General features: G+C 34.7%; 1 protein-coding gene across 1 annotated transcript in view; it reads right to left on the reverse strand.

Moving 5' to 3' along the window:
* LOC136040856 (dynamin-1-like protein) overlaps positions 1–19,089 on the reverse strand; it is a 93,873-nt gene that overhangs the window by 67,664 nt on the left and 7,120 nt on the right. Inside the window, exons 2-3 of the mRNA XM_065725233.1 lie at positions 12,248–12,392; positions 6,431–6,636 (exon numbers count right to left, since the gene is read on the reverse strand). Of these exons, the coding sequence (XP_065581305.1) occupies positions 6,431–6,636; positions 12,248–12,392 (351 nt within the window). The remainder of the gene's footprint in view (positions 1–6,430; positions 6,637–12,247; positions 12,393–19,089) is intronic.

Consider the following 19,089-nt stretch of genomic DNA (forward strand, 5'->3'; position numbering starts at 1 on the left):
TTAGGGCTATAATGAAAGAAAGGTTAAGATGATTAGGCCACGTTCTGCAGATGAAGGATGACAGATTGCTGAAGATTGTCCTTTTTGGCCAACCGTCTGGGGCTAAACGGAAAACAGGTCGTCCTCGTCTGGGGTATGAGGACGTAATAAAGAAGGATTTAAAGGAAAAGGAAATTCATAGGAGGGTGTGAAGAGGGGGTCTTGAATAGATTGGGTTGAAGAGGAGCGTGGGTAGCTGTGTTGGCCTCAGGCGGCTTGTTGCTGTAGTGAGTTATTAGTAGTATTAACAAAAACTGTAAATTTGCTACTTTAGACTAAGCATTTATATATTGTTTATGGCTTTTTTTAATTTTTTTTTTTTTGCTAAGAAAATTCGATAAACAGCTGAAACTGTTTCAGTTCATAACTTTCAAGACTAGAATTTTATATTTTTGAGCCCCACTTGTAGGATAGCAAGGACTACGAACAGTAGCATTTAAACCTAGAAACATTGTCCGTATGGGATTTAATACTCACTAGCAGTGCGATCTCCCTCCGGAAAATGTGCCAGCAAAATGTGTTCAAAATTCCAACAATTCGGCTATTTGGGCCCAAAAAAGCGAATTTTTTCGTCAGATCGAGACACATAGCACAGGAATTTAGCTCGGCGGTGGGGTAGGGTAATTATCAAAATATGCTAGAATCAAGGAAGTTATATAGGAAATAAAGATATATACTTGTTAAACATCCAAAAAACACTCAAGAATAACGATGCAATAAAATATGCAATAAAAATACGATGCAGGTATATTTTGATTAAATATCTATGGTGGTTAGGTTAGATATTTAACATAATGCGCTCTGGGTGGCCTCCTTTCCATAATTTTCTTCAGTAGTTTCCATAATTTTGTTGACAAAGTATTATATTGTCATCATATGTGGTATACTTCATTATGATTAACCTAACTCCAATTCTTGAGTATGTTCGGGAGATTTATTCAGTATCTGAGAAATTATAGGAAAACTCAAAACGTCGGGGGAAAGGCTCCACTCTCGCGTAACCACACCTTTCAAGCGACAAATTGATACGTGTTTTTGTTCAGTTTATAACTGCAAGTTAGATAATTAAATATAGTGAAGCCTATCATCTTTGAGGGCTATCAGAATCCATCAAAGAATAATAATTTTTATAGGCCAAGGAAAAATTTCAACATATTTGTCTGTCACTCCCCGTATCAGCTCTTCAAATAAAAAAGTGGACAGACAAGATACAGATGGAATTCGTAGATTCCTGTTTTACTGAGGTCATCATATTAAAAAGAACAAACTGGATCGTATTGCGTAGGTGGATCCTTATGAGATTAATAATAGAAACAAAATAATGCATAAGAATTTATAGGTGACGAGAGACGCCGAAAAATTTTCGATTCCAATCCCAACTCCACCTCAATTCGATCTCCGATCCCAAAAATATTTAGCTTTTTTTTACATTTTTTGCCATCGATAACAATTGCATTACCTAATCAAGAAGGTATTATCTGAAAAGTTACAATACCTGAGCCTCGTTTTATTTACTTTATTAGTTAACTAATAAACAGATTTTGCCGGTTTTTTTGTAATTCTTAGTTAACTTTGAGCCTTTTTTTTTTTTTTTTTTTTGACGAACGGATTCTTAGTTAACAGAAAAGTTTAATATGAAACTACTATTAAAAATTCTTCACTGTTAGATACCTCTAAAGAATTGTTGGCAAAAAATTTGAATTTGACAACTCATGTTTGCCTCCATGGTAAAAGGTTTGAATGGTAAAATTAAACTCTTTCAAAATATGATGTTTCATTCGAATTTCCCAGATGGAATGATGATGTTGTTTATTAGAAGCACTTACTCAGAGGCAGTTTTTTTTATTCTGGAGTTTGATTCTCTTCTTGCAAAAGGAAATGAGACGTGTAAAATTTTCACAAAATGGTTCATTTCTTGTTAGTCCATATGATATCGGCCTACTTTATTGTTTTGACTGTTTCAGGCCTTATCTTCCTGAACCTGATGTTCTGTTCCTAATTTCTTTTTCGGCTCACGTTCTAGCAACTTCCTCCCAAACTTTCAGTTCTATTTTCAAAAGCCTGGTGAACTTTCTTAGTTCACTTTCTGGTAAATAAAACGTTAAAAGGGAAGAAAAAGCAGAGTTGTTAGTTAACTATATTTCGTTGAATCGAATTCAACTCTGATTAATTTTAAAAGGTAATCACATTGCCCAATCAAGTTAAGTATTAGCCAATAGTCACAGGCACGTACAGAGAAATTCGTTTGGAGGGGGTTGGAGGTTTGTTTGGGGAGGATCTGAAGGGGCACAATAATACATGACAAATTGTATGTGGTTATTCGAATTACAAGTGTTCAGGTATTTGGAGAAATCGGAATTAGGCGGGGGTAGGGGGGGGGGCTAGAGTCTCTCGCATTTACTTCCCTGACAAGGCTGTTCAACCCTGTTACAATTTCCACCCAAAGTCACTATAATCATTCCAATACAAAAAACCACAAAGGAGAGAGAAACGAGGACAATAATAGCCAGCAAAAAACGAAAGAAAAAATCAGTGCCTCAGTGCTGAATCATAAAAAAAATGTACAAATAAAAGTCCAAAGGACTTTTAAAAACAAAACCTCAAATAAAAACAAAACCTCAAAATAAACACTGAAACTGAACTTATTCACTGGCCCTTATTGTTGAATTATTATTGTTCTCGTTTCTCTCTTCTTTGTGACTTTTTGTTTTGTCATGATTAGCCAGTGTGGTCTCAAAAATTATTTATAATCATTCTGGCCCTCAAAATTTACCGGCATTTGGCTCCATCTTTCTTACTATTTTCGTTCCAAACAATTTGCAATAGTCGACTACAGTTAACCCCGCCCACCGAGTATAATAAGTGGCAGTAACTATTGGCATTTATAAAAAAAAAAAACTTTGAAACAAAATCACAAGAGAACAAGAATAGATTACAAAAGTTGTAGTTAATATTTTTTAACTGATTGAGAATTTTCAATTATTTCCGCCTAAAGGACTATAAGCTGAATCAAAACCTGTTATATTTAAACGGGTTATAAACACTAAAAATTACATGACTTCCACATAAGAACAGCACAAATACGAAAATACTGTGGTCTCTAATGCCATAAAGGCCGTAGCCATAAAATGGCATAAAGGCCGTAACTCGAAAAACAAATTTATATGTGTATTTCTGTAGCTTTTTTGCGATTCGCACAACAATTTTGTAGAAAGGGGATTCAACCCTGGTAATTAACCCACTGGATACGATCTTGAATGGAACATACTCTTTTGCTCTCAGCTGAGTCAGGTTCTACAAGCATTCGTAAAATTTCAAGAAAGATTCTCTCGTCGATTTTTTAAACTTTGATTTTGATTGCTATTAAATGAAAATGTAACACCTGCCAACTACAAAAATTCCACCCCTGTAATAAATCATGAAGGTACTTACTACTGTAACTAGTGAAAGTTCTTAAACCGAACTGGCCAGCCATGACAACAAACAACAAAGAGAGATAAAATTCAATGAAAAAAAAAGAGATGAAAGACTAAAAGAACCCAGATATTTCGCCTATATGTAAACTAGGCATCTTCAGCCCAAGATAAAAAGAAAAACACCAAATTAAAAACAAATAAAACCACCACCAATATTAATAAATACAAATCTTGGTGGTTGTTTTATTTTTTTAGTTTAGTGTTTTTTTCTTTTTATCTTGTGCTGAAGACGCCTAGTTTACATAAAGGCGAAATACCTACATTGTTTTAGTCTTTCATCTCTTTTCTGGCCGTAGTCTCGTTTTTTTTTCTTTCTTTAGTTTTATCTCTTTTTGCTGTTTACTGTAACTGACACAGTGTTCAATATATTGGAATCACCTACAGCCAACAAAAGCCATTCTCTTTCAAATAGAATCGTTTTCATTGGCCAGGGAAGTCGAGACAGGAAAGTTGGAAGTTCCTGTCTAGTCAAAAGAAATCGATGTATCGTCAGTCCATTTCCAATATGTTTTTCCAACCCATTTCTTTTTAGTTGTTGGTAAAACGGTGGTGTCAATCTATGAAAATGTTAAGGAGAGGGGAATATATTTAAAAATTTAAGCAGGAGGAGGGGGGTTAATTTTTTCTTGTTTCCTATAGAAATACCAAAAAAAGGTGTTAATATGAAAATAACATTTTTTTTCTCGAAATCTAAGGGAGAAGAATCAAAATCCCCATTCCATGCAGGTGGGGGTGAGGTGAGGTGGCAAAATGTATTTTTCAAAATCTAGAGAATGTTGGTTCAATTCAGTTTTTTATCGATTTTTTCAATCAAAAGACCAAAGAGGATGTACTTTCCAATGAAAATCAGGAAAATGATCAATTGCTATAATCTATATTGAACTAAGGGTAATTCACTAGTAGATAGCTGGAACAGCTTCCATATTTCTGACGCAACAGCTGTCTATTAATCATCTGTTATTCAGGATTTCAGACTTTAAAACTAGTAACGAAAAACATATTATAAAGCTAATCACGTGTCACGGATCTAAGTTTAGTTTCTATTTGAGGTGCAGGTGAGAAGATTTGCCCAACAATTCCATGTCAAAAACAAAGAAAAAATAAAGACTACTAAGTTCTATTGTAGGATAGCTTTGTTTTTATATGAAAAAAAAGTAGAATTCCAGTAATAATTGCTTACTTTTCTTATGGCTGGTTGATCAGCATAGAATATATGAAGAGGAAGTGGAAGTTCAGGCCTTGTGGCTCTAGAATCCTAAGACTTTTCCACTCTTCCTCACAATCGAAGGGTTACCCGCTCTCAAAAATTCTTTACACAGGTGTCGCACACCAAGTATGGCGGAACTGTGTCAAGCACTTTGACTAGTGGGCCAAGTGTGGCAGAATTGTACGGCGCATGAGATGTTCCATGATATACACCAGGTGACGGGAATACGCAATCATTTGCCCACAATACCACGTGCTTTTCATATCCCTCTTAAATGTTTGCCCCTTCCGAGACAAAATCCCGCGCATGTGCTCTGTCGTAGTTAGGAAGTTTTTTATGCATGTCAAAGTAATTCCCAAAATTTTATAGGATTTTAGAGGTATTTTTTTCTTGAGCGTTTTATTTTTATGAATATCAGAAGTAGGTTATATAGGGACCACGAATATGAATAGGTAGAAGAAGTCGAATTTACATTATTTTTAATGAGCATGCTAGTTGTTCTCAGAGGAATTATCGAAGGATATTAATACAATTAATGAATTAATGTTAAAAATTAATAATAGAAACGATTAATAATTAATATTATTGAATCGAAATGAATTATTATTAAAATAATAATATTAATTCAATAATATTAATAGGACCTGATTTAAATTTTTGGCGCCCCTCGGCCCAAGCGCTTTTGCCGCTCCGCTTTTTGCAAAATTCTCAGGGAGATCCCTGAAAACTCGAATTTTGAATCCCCGAACTTCTATTCTATTCCCGAACTATCACTTTTCTGCAAATAGATAGCACAGCAGCGAACTCTTTACAATCCAGTTGTTTGCCCCCCCCCCCCCAAGAAAAGAACTCGTTTTTTATCATATCCAGGTACAAGTCCAAGAATTTACCTCGTTAAAATATACTTAAATCAGGGAATATACTAGGAAATATGCCTATTGCGTGCAAACTGTCTAGGGTACATATATAATATTAGGATATATAGTCAGGGAATATATCTTTTACAATAAGATTGAATAGAAAAAAAAAGTCAAAATGTCAAAAAAGTCCAAAACGTTAAAAAGAATAAAAACATTGAAAAGATGCAGAATTCACAATGGCTTCAATTAGGGTTGATTTAACTGGAAGTTAAAGTTCCAGGAAGCTTTCCAATACAGGACCCGGGTTTCGATTCTCGCTCCCGCAAGGTTAAGTAACAGCTGTTACACCTGTCTCTGTAAAAATATATAGAAAAATTTCAGTTTCGTCTACTTTTATTGTTTTATTTTTATATAGTATTCAAATAAGATGGTTTATTTGTTTTATTATAAATTACAGGGAATTTGCAAGTTCCATAGGAATGAATGAAGGATGACAGACTGCCAAAGATTGTTCTTGTCGGCCAACCGTCTAGGGCTAAACCAAAAGCAGGTCATCCCCGATTGGGGTAAGGATGATGTTGTAAAGAAAGAGTAACTGGAAACAGGAACTTCTTGGGGAAGGGGGGGGGTGAAAAGAGGAAAGCTTTAAATAGATCAGAATGGGAGAGAAGCATGCATAGCTCCATTGGTCTCAGGCGGCTTGTTGCTGCAGTGAGTTGTTCGGAGTAGCAGTAGTAGTTTTCAAGCCTGGATCAGTTTCACAAATAGAAATTTATCTTGGCTAACTTCCAAGTTACCATGGTTGTTTTATCTCCAGATAGTCATTGTATTTTTTCTCCAAAAATTACCTTTGTTAGGCCGGGCAGGTCCACCAACGTTAAGTTCACCACTTTTGGAGAATATACCTTCAAGTATAAAGCATCGCTACTAACTCCCTTGTTACTTCCAGCAATTTTATTGGTGTATGCTTGAATCTCTTCTTGAACTTTGTTGAAGTCTGTAAAAACTGTATTTGTGTGCAAAAATCTGGCCCACTCATCATAATCGCCCGTACCTAAAACAAAAGTTATGCAAGTTAATTTATATTTTGGATCAGAAATTAATTATAAGCGTTTGATCAAATAATTAAAAAAAGAAGTTAGATTTATAAGTAGAAGATAGGAGTTATTCATAATTAACTAAATATGCAACGAAAAATCTGATGTTATTCCCCCAAAAGGCTCTTAGGCTTGTAAAGGAGGGGGAAGACTGTTTCAACTAAGCACTAAATAAAAAAACGATTATGAGGATTAAAATATCACTCATAAAATAAGTAAAATGCAATAAATATATAAATTAAATCAATCCTACAGAAAATCAGACAAAAGAAACAAAGCAAAGGAAAGAAGAAAAAGAAAAAATAAAAGAAAGAAGAAGAAAAATAAATAATAAAAAGCAAAAATTTTCTTTACGATTCTTATAAACTGAATGAAACAAAAATAAGAAGATACCAAAAAGGATAAAGTTGTTTCTTTTACTGATTAAATAAAAAAACGAGTTTTTTTAACTGAAAGTAAGGAGCGACATTAAAACTTAAAACGCACAGAAATTACTTCGTATATGAAAGAGGCTGCTTCCTCATCAACGCCCCGCTCTTTACGCTAAAGTTTGACTCTTTCTCTCAATTCTTCTTTTTAAAACAGTAAAAAACTTTAGCGTAAAGAGCGGGGCGTTGATGAGGAAGCAGCCTCTTTCATATACGAAGTAATTTCTGTGCGTTTTAAGTTTTAATGTCGCTCCTTACTTTCAGTTAAAAAAACTCGTTTTTTTTTATTTAATTTCTGAACGTTTTTGAATCAATGCATGTTTTGATTTTGGCTCTCCGCAGAGGAATAATCAAAACGAAATTTTGCATATTTTTTTGGGGGGGGGCTAAATGGCTTTCTCATAATTTTGATCGAATGATTTTGAGAAAAAAAGAGCGGGGGCGAAGCCTAGTTGCCCTCCGATTTTTTGGTTAATTAAAAAGGCAACTAGAACTTTTAATTTTTTACGAATCTTTTTATTGGTAAAAGATTTACGTAACTTATAAATTAGCTTACGTCAAGAACTTTTGTATTCTCATGTTTTTATTACATATATGAGGGGATTCGCCCCATCGTCAGTACCTCGCTCTTTACACTAAAGCTTAAATTTTATCCCAATTCATTAAGAATGACCCCTGAATCACAAAAGCCGTAGAATAAATAGTTGAAATTACTAAAAATACTTTAGCGTAAAGAGCTAGGTATCATAAGGAGGTGAGCCCCTTATATGGGTAATAATTTCTGTTTGTTTTAAGTTTTATTGCTGTTCCTTACTTCCAGGTGAAAAAGCTTTTTCACATTTATTTTTTAATTTTTTTTTTTAAATAATGCTAGTAAATCCTGCTCTCCCTTCATGGAAGTTTTCTTCTCCCATGACAAATTCTCGATGGAAAGTTCCCCCAGCATATCCCCCTCTTCTCAACCCCTCCCCCAACCAAAAAATTCCTCCTGAAAACGCCTGTATACTTCCCAATAACCATTACTATATGTAAGCACAGGTCAAAGTTTGTAACTTGTTGCCCCTCCCACGGGGACTGCGGGGGAGTAAGTCGTCCCCAAAGACATAGTTATAAGGTTTTTCGACTACGCTGAATAAAATGGCTATCTCAGAATTTTGATCCGTTGACTTTGGGAAAATAATTAGCGTGGGAGGGGGCCTAGGTGCCCTCCAATTTTTTTGGTCACTTAAAAAGGGCACTAGAACATTTCATTTCCGTTAGAATGAGCCCTCTTGCAACATTCTAGGACAACTGGGTCGATACAATCACCCCTGGAAAAAAAAAAAAAAAAAAAAAAAAAAAACAACAAATAAACACGCATCCGTGATCTGTCTTCTGGCAAAAAATGCAAAATTCCACATTTTTGTAGATAGGAGCTTGAAACTTCTACAATAGGGTTCTCTGATACGCTGAATCTGATGGTGTGATTTTCGTTAATATTCTATGACTTTTAGGGGATCTTTCCCCCTATTTGCTAAAATAACGCAAACTTTCTCAGGCTCGTAACTTTTGATGGGTAAGACTAAACTTGATGAAACTTGTATATTTAAAACCAGCATTAAAATGCGATTCTTTTGATATAGCTATTGGTATCAAAATTCCATTTTTTTTAAGTTTTGGTTTCTATTGAGCCGGGTCGCTCCTTACTACAGTTCGTTACCACGAACTGTTTGATAGTACAACGAAGACACACTTGAATAGGGTCATTTTCTAATAAGATTCACCATCAACCGAAAACAGGGAACCAAGAAAACACCGATAAAATTCACAAAATAGGGAAGAACATGCCAGTTTGTGACTAACACCCACAAATATTGAAACATATAATACAAAGATGTTACAAATTTTGAATAATTCTTAAGAACTTTCAAAATCAAAATTAAGAGCGATTCAAAATCGCTCTTTTTATGCTTGGAGGAGGAGAGGTTGAAGGGGTTGCAAGAGAGAGAAGAATGGAGGAATATAGATTAAATTTTAACATACCCATAGACCTACAAGATAAATACGTTACTCCCATCTACTTTTGACCTACCCAAGAACGAATAATGTTACATACTTTTTTGCTAGTAAACATAATGAGAAGCACCGTAGTTGTCAAGCGTTTCATTGAAACCTTTTGAGTGGACTTCCCCCTCCCCCCCCCAAAAAAAAAGAAAAAAACGATACGTATAACAAAAACTAGATAACTTCGGTATTTAACTTCACGTAATTTTAAAGGATGGGGTTTGTCCAGGATAAGGCTCTGCTAATCATGTGCCTCTGGGTATGGATTATCCAAACAAAATACTACATTATAAAAGGCTGACCTCAACCTCACTGGCAGGTGGAGCCCACCCCAGGGAGCGTATCTAGGTTTAACTAGCTCTATTCAAATCCCAGGCCTAGGGTTGTTTGGGCTTGCAACCTTCCACCTGAAACTAATCGCAATGAAAAGCGTAAAAACTGCCTCAGATGAAGAATCTTCCTTTATCCAACTAATACCATTGTCTGTCCTTGGACCAAAAATGACTGTCATGAAAATCTTTTACTCTAAAGTAGCCGCCGTATTGCCACCTGGAGTGTTTTGACCTTGAATTTTCTCAGAGGAACATCACTTCTGGCAATGGAACTTAAACGATTTATCACCCTAGATGTAATACGGGAACGGAGCTGAATCCATCAGTGAGGTACATCATCTTCTGTGGTCAGACCAGCAAAATACCAGAAAGACCGCGCTTGTGCTAGTCCTCAAGGATAGGTCAAAGAATTGTAAACTGCCATTCCATCCTATCTCAGATAGAATAATAAGTGCTAATCTCAGTCGGAAGCATTGAAAAGCGACAATCCCTATCTGTTAGGCTCCAACAAATGCAGCTGAAACGAAAACAAAATATAATTTCCATTCAGCCTTGCCCAACGAACTGTCTAAGGCCTCGCCCCATGATGTTGTGATTATGTTGGCTGACCTCAAAGCCACCGCGTGTTAAAGCCAAGTGTTATAGCGGCAAGTTATTGGACCAGTTACTCCGCACTGATTCAATGACAACAGACAAAGGCACATGAAACTGTGCAGCATTCACACCCTTATCATCTCGAACACCATGTTTGATAGGAAATATATCCAAAAACAGATATGTCTTCCAGATATGGCAGTCTAGCATTAGCAACTGCAGAACATTTGAGATCAGTAATATTGACCATCGCCTAACGACCACAAACGCAAACTGAGCAAGTCTTGATATGTAAATTAGTAGGAGAAACAAAGGCTGTTTTTAGTATAGTTGAAACTCTTCAAACTATCAAGGAAGCTTCAAACTATAGGTTTTAGGAGCCAGAGATTATTCAGTTTATAGTCAAAATACTATTTTCAGTTTAATATTACCAGATTCTAAAGTTTGTTGTTCTTTTTTTTTTGGACGTATTATTTTGTAGAAAACAAACCTAATAAAAGACAAACAGGACATAAATATTAAACCAACTTCCATTTATAAATAAAGTTTGTTTTTCATATACATTCTTCCTTTTTAGAATGGTACAAAAAAAAATTGTTCTTTCATTTTTTACATATTTTTATTCAGTTTTTGCGACTAAAATAGGCGTGCCTACATTTCTCCCATAGGACCATTATCTTATATTTTTAATGCAGAGATATCATAGTTAACAACTCTTTTTTTTTATTGATCCATATCCAATTTTTTCTACTTTTTCTATCATTTTCAAATAATTTACCTATTCGCCTTTTGAATAACGGCAAATTTAAGACAAACAGAAATTGGATTTAAAAGTGTTTTTTATCTACTGCAAGTAAAGAACAAGTAATGTAAGCTATTAATGCAAGTAATGTATAAATGTTTGTCAACACAAAAGCCTCAGAGGCAATCAAATCAAAGGACATTTATGAAAAGTCGATACACAAAGGAAAAAAAGTAAACATCAAAAAAAGCTATAGCTTGATATTTTTTTACAGCTCTTGACAACCCTTACAAGAGGAAAATATGATAAGAGAAACAACATGCTTTTACGATAAGCCAGTAAGTAATCTAAATGCCGCATTTACGCAAGATTTCTGACGTCAATGTGCAATTTAAGCAGAAAAATACCGTATATATAAGAAATAAAAATTACTTTCGTTTAAAATCCAACAGAAAGTGAACAATCGGAAATTAAATTAACTTTCTTTTTGGATAATGATTATATTGACAGCTTATCCAGATAACCAAAGAGATAACCAAACTTACCTCTATTGTCAGAATCGCATCCTGAATCGAAATTTAACATTCATTTGCGTCAGATATGAGTTTTACCCTCGCCCCTATATGTATACAGATTCAAGTTATATATTTGCACATTAAGGGGGGGGGGGGGGGTTCAAACTTACCTCTACAGTCAAAATTGCATCTTGAATCCAAATTTTACATTAATTTGTGTCGGAAACAGACTTCACCCCCCCCCCCCTTAGTGTGCAAATATATAACCTGATACTATATATAATATATATATATATATATATATATATATATATATATATATATATATATATGTGTGTGTGTGTATATATATATATATATATATATATATATATATATATATATATATATATATATATATATATATATATATATAAGGGTGGGGGTAAAGTTAATTTCCGACGCAAATGAATGTCAAATTTGGATTCAGGATGCAATTCTGTATATGGAGCCAAGTTTGTTTCTTAGCTATCTGAATAATCCATTAATATAAACATATACCCGTTTTCTTTTTTTAATGCAAGTAAGGAGCAAATTTAAAATGAAGAAGGGGCATAATTTGCCCTAAATTTCATACACAAAACTACCATAGCTCTGATTCATAACTCAAGCATAACACATTCCATTATTATAAATGTTTCAAGGCCGTATCTAGGAGAGGGAGGGGGTTTAGGGGTTTGACCCCCCTCCTGAAATGTTTGTCTAACTTGTAAAAACGTAACAAAATGGATATAAACAAATTTTTATGCATTTTTAGAGGGTTTTTTTCGTATACTCCCCCCCCCAAAAAAAAAATGGATACGGCCTTCATATGCATCTATACTGATATGTAACACCATATTACCTTCTTCTTCTGCAATATAAACACAAATTACCTTCTTCTTCACTCTTGTAGTCAGAGCCCTCTTTGGAAACGTGAATAAGCTGTAAAACAATAGGACATCTTGTGACTATACCAGTTCCTCTGGGCAAAAAGGACTGACCAACTAAGCTTTCAAGTACTGAACTTTTTCCAGAACTCTAAAAAGAAAAGCCACTTCACAACATGTTAGTGCATTTGAAGCCACTAGAAAAATGTCTTTTTTGTATTAATTTGCCTTGTAAACATGTCTAGAATGTTTATTTCTTATCAACATTTTTTTAATGTGATTAAAAATCTTCTCTAGATCTACCTTGTAAACTGTGCTAAAGGTGGTAATAATTTCATAATTACTTAACTTTGCATATCAATTAAGATTTAAACATCTATATATTAATAATAATCATAAATTAACAAAATAAGAAAGATTTAAGATACTTTTCTCTATCTTCGGCGTCTGATGGGACTGTGCCGGGACCTATACTTCTATAACTACCACACTACTACTACCGAACGACAACATTTATAATATTGAAGGAAAATTTGAACTAAATCAAAAGACGCTCTGTGCATGTACATTGTCAAAAGAGCGTATCTAAGGAATATATATATATATATATATATATATATATATATATATATATATATATATATATATATATATATATATATATATATATATATATATATATATATATATATATATATATGTAATTTTGGTAGTAGCGGGCACCACATTAAAAAAAAAAAAAAAAATGTTGATAAGAAATCAGCAAAAAATAAGCTAGAATCACTGGCATCAAACAGCTTAAGAAGGTGCTGCTTTCCTTTAGTGGGGCAGTTGTCTTTGGGAATGAACGGATTATTAATATTTAAATTGTTGGTTTGCTATCATTTGCTATCACTCAATTTTTCCCAGAACTCTATAAAGAAAAGCTACTTCACAATATGTTAATGCATTTGAAACCACCAGAAAAATGTTTTTTTTTGTATTTTTATTGAAAATACTGAACCAGACCAACATTTAACCCACACTAAATATTGAAAATAATTCCCCCTCCCCTAATTTTTTTTTAATTGATACCACTCTTTACCTAACAGCAAATACTACATTGATACCAATAGATACATAAAAAAACAGCTCATTACACTGATTCCAAACAAATAAGATTCATCAAGTTTAGTTTTGAGCTACTCATAAGAACCTACGAGCCTGAGAAAATTTGCCTGATCTTCAAAAAATGGGCAAAACACCCCCCCCCCCCAGGAATCTTAAAAATTTCAATAAAAATTACTGTAAAAATTTCAAGGTAGTATATGCAAAAATCTGGAATTTTGCATTTTTAGCCAGAAGAGATCATGGATAGGCCTACGTGTTTTTTTGTTTTTTTCTTGTTGTTTTTCCCACGGGTTATCGTGTTGAATTTATAGTCCTTGCAGATCGGGAAAGGGTGCATTCGAACGAAAAATAAAAGTTCTAGTGCCATTTTTAAGTAGTCAAAAAGACTGGAGGGCAGCTAGCCCCCTTCCCACACTACCTTTTCCCCAGAGTCATCCTATCTAAATTTTGAGATAGCCATTTTATTCATCATAGTTGAGGGATCCAATAACCATACCTTTACAGGTAACATAACCATCCACAGCCCATGGGAAAGTGGCTGTAATTTCTTAAATTTGCACATAATTTATGTCTAGTGTTTGTTATTCGAGAGTATATCGACATTTTTCAGGGGAGGGGAATTTTGCGCTTGGGACGAGTTTCCAAGGGGAAAATTTTCCCCAAGGAGGAAAATTTTTGACGGTGGAATTTCAAGGGAGGATTTTATATTGGGGGGACTTGCAGAATTCCTATACAAAATTTTATTTAGGTATTTGTCTTGCTTTATCTTTGCCAACTCAATTTGCAAGTGGAGATGTTCCAGAGAAAATTTTCAGCGGGTTTGGGTTTCTAGAACAAAAATTCCACTAACAGGGAGATTTCTGGAGTGATCGGAAAAACGATTAGAATTTTTCTTTTTTTTAAACTGAATGCATGCTAATAAGAATTTTTAAGACTGAATCACTCACAAGACATTTTACGGGTTGGGGGGGGGGAATTCTCAGCGAGGGGGCGATTGCTCGGATAGAATTTTACGGTGTATGTGTGTGTGGGGGGGAAATTACGTGGGAAGAGCTTTCCATGGAAGAGTTTCCCTTAAGGAGGGGGGATTTTTCAAGAAGAGTTGAGCCAGAATTACCGCCTTTATTCGAAAAGCTATCCAAAAAAAAAAAAAAAAAAAGAAAGTAAGGAACAACATCAGAACTCAAAACAAGCAGAGATAATCACATATATTAAGGAGTTACCTCCCCTTCCCCTCAATGCCATGCTTTTTAAGCTTTAGTTTTACTGCTCGTCCCAATTTTTGAAGAACAACTACTGAAGCACAAAGGTCGTTCAATTAAAATTGAAAGTTTTTTTTAAAGTGCTAGAAGCTTGTGCAAGCATGAAGAGCAAGGTATTAAGGAGTGGGGAAACCCTTCATACAAAAAATAATTTCTGCTTATTTTATAACTTTTTTTAAATATAATCTAGTAATTTTTTTGTTTTATTTATCCTAATAAGTACTACCATGCTAAACATTTTATAGCAATGAGAACCTAGTGCCTCAATAGTTTCAATGTGCTGGCATTATACTATTATGGCTGCAATATGTTTCTGCATATTGCAGAAACATATTTTAGAAACATATAAGGGTTGCTGCAATATGCAACCCTTTCTTAAACTTTTATTTTTAATTTGCTTTGATCCTTGTTGTTACAAGTCATCTAAATGCAACTGTCTTTGTTCTTCACTTTTGTTTGACTCATTACACAGGGTGTTTTATGCTTAGCTATGCTTCTAAGATTCCACTGAAACAACGAGAAGGTGAACTAATCAATTTCATTTTTGATATTCATTCCGAAAATAATAATTAATTCACTAACAAATCATCTCCCCTCCTGATGGTCCCATATATGAGCTAGCTCTAATAATGTCTTTGTTTATTAGTCCAATGCAGTCAGACGCTATATCCCCTATATTAAACCATTCTACATATTCACAGTCTGGAATTTACCTTCTTGTGCAATTGAGTGTGTTATCTACCAAATATTATTTCTAATATTTTTTATAAGTGGATAATAATTGAAGTATAGATGATAATCTGATTAATAGATCAATACTGCATAATGTAAAGTAAGAATTTCATTGCTAATGTTCTCTTTCAGTTTCTATAATCAGGGAGGGGGTGATTTTGTGAGTGAATTCATTATTACATTCTAAAAAACATAAAAACAAGGAATTGAGTAATGTGTTCATAATAAATGTCTTTATGTCAGTCATGAAGTATTGTGTATATCAAGCCACTTTCCTTTGTGGCTCATTTGATCAATAGGCTCCACTATATCAACTTCTTAAAGTGTCACTTTTGTAAAACAAAGATTGTCAAAGGTAACCTAAGGGTTAATTTGGGACAGTTTACATTACTGACCAACAAATAAGGTGAACATACTACTCAATACCTTTTTTATACTCTGTTCAAATATAGCCTCATAGTTGTTTTACTTAGAAATGTATTTTTAAGCAACTGAGGTCTGGAGGGGGCAGTCACCCCATAGTAAATTATGCCCCTGCCCCCTTCCATTCTTTGTTTTATTTTTCACAATTTTGTAAATTTGTCTGGATAAATTTGCAATGGGTAAGTCAGAATTTTGAGAAAAGTTTTCAAATTGGAAAAGTGAATTTTACAACTTTGAATGTGCAATCTCAAAGGTGTTGCCAGTTGCCCATAATACCAGATCGGCATATTTTAAATTTGTGCGTGGGAGGTTCATGTCACAGAGAAATAGGGAGAAGATGAGGCAGCTCAGGACTGCATCCTTCATTCGATTTTCTACGAAAGATTTGATAAAGGATACTAGCTTGGGGGGGGGGGAATCCAAGACTTGCAAGTTTAACTAAAAGTATCTGGTGGTTAACATTGTTGTATGCCCCTTCAAAGTCTAAGAACAGAGCAGCTAGGACATTGATTTTAGGTAGGGATTAATTTATTGCATTTATTAACAATATAAAAGCATCTGTTGAGAAGTGGTGTTTCCTGAATCCAGTTTGGGTATGAGGTATCATATTATTCTTCTCAACAATAGCAGTCAATGGTAAATCATTACTTTTCCCAGCACATGAGTAAGCATTATAGGCCTGTAAGACCCAGGGTCATATTTGGGTTTATTTTTCTTTAATACTGATAGAAGAGATGAGCATTTCCAAATATTGGGGAATGTGGATGTGGCCCTTGCATGGTTAAAGAAATTAGGAAGTTCCTGTTTGTAAGAAAGGGTGAGATTCTTTATCCATGAAGGGTATATATTATTGTAGGTACAAGTAGCATTAGCCCTAATATGTTGAGTTGCATCATTCAGTTCATGAACTGAGAATGGACAGCTCAGATCCTGGGCGAGGCTGGTATATCAGATTTATTGAAATTGGGGTGATGATACTTTTATAACTTGATGTTAGCCTTTTTTAGAAAAGTTACAAATAATTTTGTATTTTCGTTATCATTGTTGTAATGGGTATTAGTATATAGTAGCTCTTTTCCCACAGACGTGGCTTATGAGTTTATGTATAATTGGCTCACCATGTTTCTCTGGATAGACTATTTGTAAAAGTATCCCAGTAATTATATTTAGCATTATTTATACTTCTCTTGAGATTAGCCTCTGTTTGTTTACTTAAATATGTAGCAGAGAGATGTTTTTTTAGGCATATTCTCCTAGCTGCCTTTAAATAAAGCAAATAAATAAGCCATATCAACTTGATCAGTCTGCCGAGAATTAGGGGACACATTCGGAAACTATATCAGACGAGAGCTGCCACTAGACTACGCAATAACTTCTTCACTAATAGAATAGTGAGTTTGTGGAATTTGCTCACCAAAGAAGCGGTCACTACCCCCAGTACTGCTGCCTTTAAAAGAGCCGTTGATGGAAAATGGTCATCAAAGCCATGGCGAACTGAGTGGGATGCTGTTGAGACGTCCAACCATCATCATCACTAACCAGCATTTCTACAGGATTTAATTCTTATTTCGCTGATTTAAGGTAATTTAAGGGTAATTTGGCACCCTTTTGTCCACCATACTTTAGGAGTGTGTTTAGGGATTGTTTTTCTGGATGTTATTTTGGGGATAGCCTGATTAATTGTATTTACCACAGTTCCTATTTACCTTTAGTTTTTTCAAGGCAGTAATTTTTGGGCTATTGACAGTGTTGCTGCTAAATAAGCAGCAAAAGCTAAATAACATCAACAAAAAGACCAGCTAAACAGAAACAATCATCAACACGAAAATCAGGGGAAGATAATTGAGCTGGTTGTAAAACCAAATTAATACCGGTTTCACCTGTGTTGAATTGTGTCAACTGTATCAAGAGGCTCTGTATATTGTGCGGAGATATGCTGATAGCAAAGTACAGTCTCATTAATAGGCTGAGGGATGGAAGAGAGTTTCATTGGCTGTACCCATTGTGTTAAAGGTACTCCTAAGGCCTGATACAGTATAACAAAACAAGATGTCAACAATATTGTCAGTAACTCTATGAAAGAACTAAGCAGAGATATGGAGGTCCTTGTTGCAGGTGTTGTATGAAGAGTAGATTGTACTGAAGAGAATTTAAGCAAAATGTGCACTGTTCAACAAATGCAGCCTGTAGTTGAGAAGTTACAGGCTGAAATTGCTTGTTTGAAGCAGCAGTTTCCAACTAAACAAGATCTTGCTGCAAAAGTTGATAAGAAATTAGGTGAGTCTATGAGAAAAGACAGAGACTGTCAACAAAGGAAGAACAATATGGTAGCCTTTGGTGTGCCTGAAAATCCTTTGTATAGCCATGATCAGTGATGTAAGACTGATGTTGTTTTCATACTTCCTCTTGCAAAACTATTCAATTTACACTGATGTTCGTAATATGCAGAAACTTAGGCCAAAAAAAAGCAATCACCAGTACTCCAGCTGGACAAGCAACAATTGTCCCGGTACAGTTCACAGTGAATATCTCTTCAATTAGATTTAAAATAGCCAAACAGTCTTTTGAAAGGTGTGCACTCAAAGATGCAGTACAGTTTTGTAAAGACAACTCAAAAGAGGATAGAAAAAAAGCATAGAGCTGCAGGACCAGATGTCAAAGGGCAAAAACAATCTTGTCATAAGAGGTGAAAAATTGCCCAAGAAAAACTTGCAGCCAATGGAGTATTTGTTGTGATGCTCCATCTTCTTTTTATGGTGTATTTAGGAAGCATATTTTTTCTTCTGAATGTAAAGACTGTTCATCTGTGAGTGCTGCTGATATAAATAATGGAATGCAAAGTGATTCAATATCTAGTTCAAAATCAGCAACATTTGTCACTGCTGAATCTCTCTCAAGTTGTACTAATGCTTCATCCCTTCCATTTCAGTTGATGTGTAGTGACAACAATGTTTTAGAACCAAGCAAAGCAGATGAGGATGAAAAAGATTATATACAAAAACGTAAGGAGTTTCTATTACTGGTAGCCAATCCAGATCAGTTAACCAATAAAATTGAGTAAGTGAAAAGCCTTGGAACACATAAGGGATATAATTTGGTGATGTTAACAGAACCAAGTCCCAAGAATAGTAATACTTAATTGGAGGAAAGTTATATCTGTATTTCTGGATACCAGGTAATATCAAACTTGAGTTGAAGTAATTGCAGAAGGGGTATACTGGTAATAGTTAGAGTTAGAGTAGATATGATGTTAGAGCTGTAGATACTCTCCCTATTAATGATTATGTTGAGTTGGTCTGGTTTGATCTGAAGGTTCCACTT

Source organism: Artemia franciscana, chromosome 21 (assembly GCF_032884065.1).
Source record: "Artemia franciscana chromosome 21, ASM3288406v1, whole genome shotgun sequence".
NCBI classification, from domain to species: domain Eukaryota; kingdom Metazoa; phylum Arthropoda; class Branchiopoda; order Anostraca; family Artemiidae; genus Artemia; species Artemia franciscana.